This window comes from Aplysia californica, unplaced genomic scaffold (genome assembly GCF_000002075.1).
Source record: "Aplysia californica isolate F4 #8 unplaced genomic scaffold, AplCal3.0 scaffold00195, whole genome shotgun sequence".
NCBI lineage: Eukaryota > Metazoa > Mollusca > Gastropoda > Aplysiida > Aplysiidae > Aplysia > Aplysia californica.
In genome coordinates this window covers 1189681-1197716 of record NW_004797465.1, presented here as the reverse complement: position 1 = coordinate 1197716, position 8036 = coordinate 1189681, and the positions used below count along the sequence as shown (strand labels likewise).

Below are 8036 nucleotides of genomic sequence, written 5' to 3'. Positions count from 1 at the left end.
GTCGTTTGATTCGTGATTACAAGCGAGTCGGACAGAGGACACAATAACAATATTGAGAACCCAAATTCAGTATAAAAGTAGTGCAACTGAACAACCCTTTTCAAGATTAAGTACTTAGGGATTCACCAAGTATGTTGCTGATTTAAAAACTTTATTTCAGTTTGATTAGTTTTTAGGAGAGCCAAAACTTTATGACTTTCAAATTACCCGTAAATCTCTAACCAGCTCATACATAGGCTAAAGCGGCACATACGCAGATAGCTGGTGCAAACCCAGGAATGTAGGGTAATAGAGAAAACTGTTACAGTGGTAGTGATTGTCAGCACACCACACAATCAGATTGACAGATAAATCAACTGATATTGCAAATTTCTGTTCAGTTTTTTAAGCAAAGACTAGAACAGATTCTTAAGGTAACTTTCATTCAATAAATTCCCATATCTGGAACCAAACACGTCTTCCATTCTGCACACATCAGCAGCTTATCAACACACAGATAATAGATGTGTACTTTAGAAGAGCCAACAACATGTTGCATTATCAGAAAAGCAACTCATTATGGAAACACTGAGCAAAAATTGACACTTTATTGAGTATAAGTTAAAGATCCACCAACATTAAACAAGTATCATGAAAAACAAAAAGAAGTCTTGAGAAAGACAAACCAGCCAATCAAGTTGAACATTAAAATTAATAAATGTCAATTTAGAAAAAAACACATATTCAATTTTTTTCTTTCCTCATGTTTACCTTTCACTAATCAAACAGTATTGGAATGAGATGACTCAGAAACTACAAAGTAAAATTACTCTTAAAAATTACATCTACTTTCAGTAAAGGGGAAGAAAAAACGAGAGGAAGAACCGTGATAATTGTTTGTTGTATCTTTTTAAACCATGATAATTGTTATTGTTAAGGCTTTTGAACATTTTGTTTAAAAAGATCTTTTGAACTTGATTAATTAAGGCCCCCCAAATAGTGATAATGACAGGCATGAACCCCAGCAATTTGAAATTATCAAAACAAAACACAGTACTCTCTTATGAAAATTTTCTAGTTCATTAATGTAAAAGTATTTGAGCTACTGAAAAGCTGTTGGCAGCAATTCAGAAATTGTATCACAAAATTCAGCGTGATAATAAGATTAGAATGAAACTTTAAATGAAATGAAAAATGCACAAATAACAACAACAGAAGCATTTAAGTTTCTAGCATCACAATTATAGTACAAGTACCTAGTATAGTCACAAGTTAAAGTAATAAAATAATGCTTGACAACCCCATGGAAGGGATAAGTGTGTAAGGGGCTCAGTGAGAGTCAACCGGGCAGCAATGGAGATTCATTCAAGTCCATCTCAATCTCATTGTCAAGGTAGTAATGGAAAGAAAAAAAAATTAAGCATACCATAATAACATAAAAATGCAGTTCTTAACTGCGTGTGAGACAAGCAATTCTTCCGAGGCAAACATATAAAAATAGAATTACAGGAACACATCAACCATTCATTTGTGGACAAATAGAGTCATTTGTTTATCTTCTTAGTGTTTTCATGTTTCAAATGGACTTTTAAAAAAAATGTCGGGTACTGATAAGTTTCAGTTGAGCAAGTTGTATTCTTTTAGTAGGGTACAGCAATTGAAAAAAAAAATTCTCACAAGTCTGTTGTCTTCGGAACTCTGGCTGCTTCACCAATTACGAATAGCTTAAAAGTGATCACTGTCTATGAGAATTTCCTTAAGAAACTAAATTTTGGAACAAAGAGCTTCTCCCCTTCATCACAGAAATAAATGACCATGAAGATAAAACAATGACAAAAAAAGTCCTCAATACTGCATTTGCGTTTATACCTGCGTAGTAGAAATTCTTTCACAGTGCTAAAGCAATATGCAAGCACCATAACTTAAGTCATGTGAACTACATGCCAATCAATATAAAAACTAATTATTAGTATGTGAGTAAAGTCACGCTTTATGAGTCATATAACTGACCACATGATAGATCAAAGAGATTATTATGGCCGCCAGATCTTGAGGTCGCATACCATAATGTTAAATCACACAAGATTGATACCGTAAGAAGCAACCGTATGTTGACACAATGCCAACATCACTTACTTGTGAAGCTGTAGAGGAGCAACAGATTTTCTTCAATAACAAAAAATAGCAACTAGGATCGAAGTTCTTTTTAAAAAAATTTTAATTAAATTACAGCAAATCCCTCAAAAGTAACCTATGTTTTGCGGAACTAAAAAGAATAGCCCATCAGTACAGACAGTCATGCTAAGTAATGGAGAGCAAAAAAAAACACCAAGACAATAAAGCAGAAAGTTGAATAATCTAACAGAACCCAATGAGAGCAAAATGGCCAAAAAAAACTGGTTTAAAAAATTTAACTCTTACAAAATGGTAAACTATGAAAAGAATGCACCGAAGGTCGTAGAAAAAGTCAGACTCAAAAATACTTTGTTGCCTCCACAGGAGTTTATTTGCTGATACATAAAAAAAACCCAGACAACTGGTTACTTGTGGAACAATTTTTTTATAGTAGAAAAAAAGGAAAGAACACTTTTATTATTTGCTCAGATGGTGCAACAATTTCATGCCAAAGGAAGAAAAACAGTTTCATGAATCATCACCATTTTTCTTATAATCATATGTTTTCCAGGCTCTGTTGACACACTGATGACAAAATGAGTTTGCAACTGACTATTCTATCAAAGTGAAATAACTGAATAGCATAGGGGTGCATTTTTTCCCCGAGGAAAACATGGCTTCTCCCAGCTGTTCCAAAAAATCTGCAATATGACTTGAAACACCTGTCATAATCTACAGGGAAACAGTGACAGAAGCTGTTACCAGCACGCACAACAGAAGCCAGTGGCTGAAAGGCTGAGAGGAAACTTTCGCAAATACCGACATGCCAACACTCAATGACAGAACTAGGAGTTTTCCTCAGAATCCCCCCAAAAAGAAGGAGTTTGGGGGAAAAAATCAGTTTCCGGAACCCCAGTAGAAGATTAGATTAAATAACACATAGATTATGGCAAATAAACGTGTATTGCAAATACACACAGACGAAGACAAAATAAAAATAATTTTACATTTACAACAAGTCGTATACTACCCGATGGAAACGGAATTAAGAAAACCGATCAAATATTAAGCATATCCAATCTGGGCTCTTCAATGGGCTTGGAGAGCCTCCATTTTTATCAGGGTACTGAGCAGATCTGCAAATAAACAACTTAGGATTGTGTTGACTTTCTTCTTTTGTTCTTTCAATATACATGTATATAATAATAGCGCAAAACTGTTCAAATCTTAAGAGGCATTGGTACTAATATTCCCCTCGGGCGTCTGGCCGCTGACCCCAGCTATACAGTTCCTCGCTGCGATACAAGCCATGGCATTGCGAGAGTCCCACGTGTTGCTGCCCATGTGTGGCAGGATGACGCAGTTGTTCATTGACACCAGAGGGTGCTCCTTGGGTAGAGGCTCAGGCTCCGTCACGTCCAGGCCGCACGCCTGGATCTCCCCGCTCCTCAGCGCATCCACAAGGTCGTCGTGGTTGATGACCCCGCCGCGGCCAGAGTTGACCAAGATGGCCGTGTTCTTCATCTTCTTGAACGTGTCCCTGTTAAACATGTGCCTGGTCTGAGGGGGGGGACGACAAACATCACAGAGTTGTAGCAGACGCTAGCTCAACATGAATGATAACCGTCAGGTTTTGCGGTCAAATTTGAGCAAAGTTTTAGTAACGTTTTACGGCGCTCGCAACTGCATAAGGTCATATGAGCACCAAGGGGTGGATGTCAACAGAGAAGTCTTAACAGGGAATCAGGCTTACTCTGCTCACCTCTCTAGCCTCAACAGCACAAAGTCTGCTTCGACTCTCAAGGCACCCCGGAAAAAGCAGTTCACCAAAGAGTGACAAACATACAAAAGAAGTAGAGGAAAACGACAATAGTAATGATGAGGAAAGAAAAAGCAGCCATTCCCCCTATGTTGTTCCGGTAGAGTATGAGCATGACATTAATACATCCGCCTTGTTACAATTCTAGTGTGCATAAGAACATGTTAATATCCCCCCTTTGGGAATAGCCTAAAGACAACCTCAGTCAGTTGCATTGTCCTGGGGAGGGGAATCTGTGCAAAGCTCATCGACACAATGGATAATTATCATTAAGTGCAGGGAAAGAGTCAGTTTTTTTATTTTAAAATAAGACTTGCAACACAAATAGATCATATAAGGGCCGAAGATTAGAAGTGTAATTGGAGAATTAATTACATACAAAGAAAAGGAAGAGAGATAAGGACGGAAGACATGTCTAGTATTCAAATCTGAGGAAAGGAAAGCTCGTTGACACAATTTCTGTAATTTAGTGTAGGGAGAAAGTTGGACGGCTAGACAGAAACAACAGAGAAAAAGAATAGAAGTATGACCCGTATATATATATTGTCCCAAATCACCCTTTCTTTTTTTTAGATTTAGTCCGAGTTTTACGGCACTTACAACACAAATAGGTCATGTATATACCCAAGATTTGAGGTTTTACTGGAGCGTAACATTCACAAAGAAAAAAATAATTCATTTGTGAACATAGATGTTTAACAGATACCACAAACAAAGAAACTCATTTTCTAAAATTTCAAAACTTTGGGTTTAGTACATTAAACGGCTGGCCGATAGTATGTTTGTACTTACCTGAGGAGTCAGGTTACAGCAAACACAAATGAAATCACACTTAGTAAGGAGTCCTTCAAAGTCAGTGAACTCTGCATCAAGATCTTTTGCATAGCTGACCTGAGAAAAAAACAAACAAACAAAAAACAAAAGTAGAGCTTGCCCTCATAAGGACACTTTTATAAACATCAGTTCAAACTTATTTTCCCACAAAAAGCAAACACACAGCTTTACTCTTCCCCAGATGGAAAAGATAAGAAAACTTCTTCAGCCTTCCAAACTGATGAGAAAGCAATATTTAGCCCAAGGACAGACAAACCTGCAATCTTTTGAATTTGTTCTGTTCAATGCAATACAGAATTTTTCTTTAATAAACTCACTGGTATATTTTGTAAATCCAATTTTTTTAATCTTTGTAAAGAAACACTCACAACTGAGCATACTTTTGATGATCAACTCTTAATTTACTGGATAAAAATAAGCTTCGTATACAGAGAGCACAGCCTAAAGAACACAGTGGAAATAAAGATGGTAAAAAAAAATTATCACTAAACTACTGTCACAACTGAACATCTGTAGAGGGGGACAAAGAGCAAGAGGCTACTACACACCTCAGACAATGATTTTTGACACAGACAGATGCCCTGGACACTGCGCCAAAGGCTTGAGTAGTTGTAAAAACATTTCAGTTGTAAGATAAGAGTGTGAACATTTTAGTTGCAAGATAAGAGTCACAGAATTAGAAATCTGTTATTCTAAGGGCACTACTAGTCACAACTCACCTCATGAACATCAGTGTAGTAGATTTTGGAGAAGCCAAAAGGCTTGAGTCTTCTCCCAACGTTGAAGCCAATCCTGCCCAGTCCGTAGATTCCGAGCACTCTGTTGTTGAGCTGAGTACCACAGAGCCACATGGGCTTCCACAGACCCCACTCTCCATTCTTGACGGCATCCACTCCTGGAAGAGAGACATCAGCCATGCAGAGAGAGTACAGTTTAGTGTGAGTAACAGTACTACAGCCCTTGCAACAAAAAAGGGTCATATAAGAGACTCAGATTTGAAGTGTTACAAGAGAGTAATATGCACAGAAAAAAGGGAGGAGTAATAATGACGATAGACATCTGATAGGAAAGAAGGAGCAAACCGCACTGCAACACTCACTAACCACCCACTCATGAGGATCCCTCAGAACCACATATAAGTAAAAGTGGTGTCTTGTGGCTTCGTAACACAGAGAAGTACAGTCAGTATCAACATGAAGATGTTACCTTCCCCAGCAAGTAACCACTGTCTCAGTATTCCTTCAGATTGCAAACTAATACCGAGAGCACACCGCTGATTGAAGTCAATCAGAGTCAGGGTCAGCCAGACTTTTCCTCCATGGAGATGCAAAAACTATCATCTTAACTCAATTCCACCGATTTGACTCGGAACCTTGATAAAACATATACATTTAATTTAGAAGGAAACAGTCGAATTTCGTTTAATTTGCTAAAATACAGTAGAACACGGCTATAGCAGGACTTTTGGTTCCAGCAGAAAAATCCCGCAGTAGGTGAGTTCCTGCTATAGGAAATCAAAGGGGAAATTCCCTAAATATTTCTAAAAATCCACATGACTACATCCCTTCCATATCAATAAAATGTGCGCTTTAGATTAGTCTTCCTTTTCTTGTCAACTTTGTTGATTATCTCGAATTTTAATTCGAGTAAGAAGAATTTCCTTTTTTTATCTTTGTTGGAAGCCATCTTTTCCTCGTAAATTGCTTGTACTGTCTATCGTACCGGCAGGCCAATAGTAGAACTGGTGAAGTGGATACGTGCGTATGCCTGAGCATCAACAATCGCAATTCAAAGAATCAGGAATCACACACTACACGCTCTCCTCTTCTTTTACTTTTTGACCTAGCCTAGGGCTATGACCTATATGCTCTTAAACTGTACTGAGCATCTAGGCTATGGCACATCACTTTAAATTTTCGAGTGGCTCACGTAACGCGTCTCTCTGCAGCATCTCTCTCTGCCGCCTTCCCCACCTCACTCATTACTGGACTGGCCAATCACACGACGCACCGCTGACTGCTTGTTTGGATCCCGCCTACAGCCCCCCCAACCCCCTTCCCCACAGCTAGAGCTCACTCAATCTCTCCCGCTGTATCCGAGTTCGGGCTTTTCCTTGCCCCGTTAAACCCGAGCACATGTCATCGAGTTTGCATAAAAGATGGATTCTGGTAAGATCCCGCTGCAGCAGGTGCCGCTATAGTCATGTTCTACTGTATAGATCTACATCCCTTTTGCAGTGGTTCATGTAACGCGTCTTTCTGCACCATCTCTCTCTCAGCCTACCACCTGCCCCACCTCACTCTCTCCGCACCGCTGACTGCCTGTTTGGAGCCTGCCCACAGCACCCCCCTCCCCCATAGAGAAGCATAGAATCAAGATGCTGCTGTTGTGACCTAAGTCAGATTATGACCACAAAAGAATGAAATCATTTTGCAACTCCTCTTCAAAGTCCACCTGTAGTATAACAATTTTTTTGAAGCAGCAAGCCGTTATCCTAAATTTAGACATTTCTATTTTTCAAGAAAAGTGGCTTATATGACAATTAGTGTGGTTTTCTCGATTATCTCAAAAATGTTTATCAGCAATATGATGACAGTGTCTTTGTCATCTTCAAAGTGTGTCCCATTAGTACCTTCTGGCAGTCTGCGAGCGGTCATCAAAAGCAGAGAACACGTCAGCTCAGCCACAGAGTCCGTGGACACACCAGGCGTGTTGGCGACCTGTAACAAATATTTGAACAGTAAAAATTGGCACCGCTTCTCGAATTCAAGTGATAATAGAAATGATCACATGTAATTCTTATATAATACCAGTTTTGAACTTTCAATTTATTTTCTTCCTTTAAAATCTACTCACAGCTTCTCAAATTTAAAAATATATATATATATATACAATAAAACAGCAAAGCTATAAATAAAAACAAATTTATTGCAAAAGCAATGAGTACAACTACAACAAAGGAGCCAAACATGCATAATTTCAATCACGAATATTGACGCAACTCTGCACACGAACAAACTGAGAAAGCAAATACAACATGCAAAATTGAAACAAAATGCAGTACACATGTCAAAACTGAAAGTCATGCTATCACTTCCGTCAGTCACACCATGATCAGATCATGGGTGTGTGAGGGTATTTATTTGTGGGTATGTGTGTGCGGCGAGGGTATTTGCTTGATGGTATTTGTGTGCATGAGGGTATTTCAAGTATTTGTGTGTTGGTGCATGCTATTCCAATAAACACATTGTCATGTGAGTGTGTATGCATGTGTATCAGAGGGGGCGGG

The 8036-nt window shown here is 38.6% G+C and overlaps 1 protein-coding gene across 1 annotated transcript in view; it reads right to left on the bottom strand.

The window, feature by feature from the left end:
* Positions 1 to 561: 561 nt before the first annotated feature.
* Positions 562 to 8036, bottom strand: part of LOC101859858 (glyoxylate reductase/hydroxypyruvate reductase) — a 15918-nt gene continuing 8443 nt past the window's right edge. Inside the window, exons 3-6 of the mRNA XM_005098877.3 lie at positions 7380 to 7467; positions 5467 to 5642; positions 4706 to 4804; positions 562 to 3654 (exon numbers count right to left, since the gene is read on the bottom strand). Coding sequence (XP_005098934.1) covers positions 3322 to 3654; positions 4706 to 4804; positions 5467 to 5642; positions 7380 to 7467 — 696 coding nt within the window. The 3' untranslated portion in view covers positions 562 to 3321. The remainder of the gene's footprint in view (positions 3655 to 4705; positions 4805 to 5466; positions 5643 to 7379; positions 7468 to 8036) is intronic.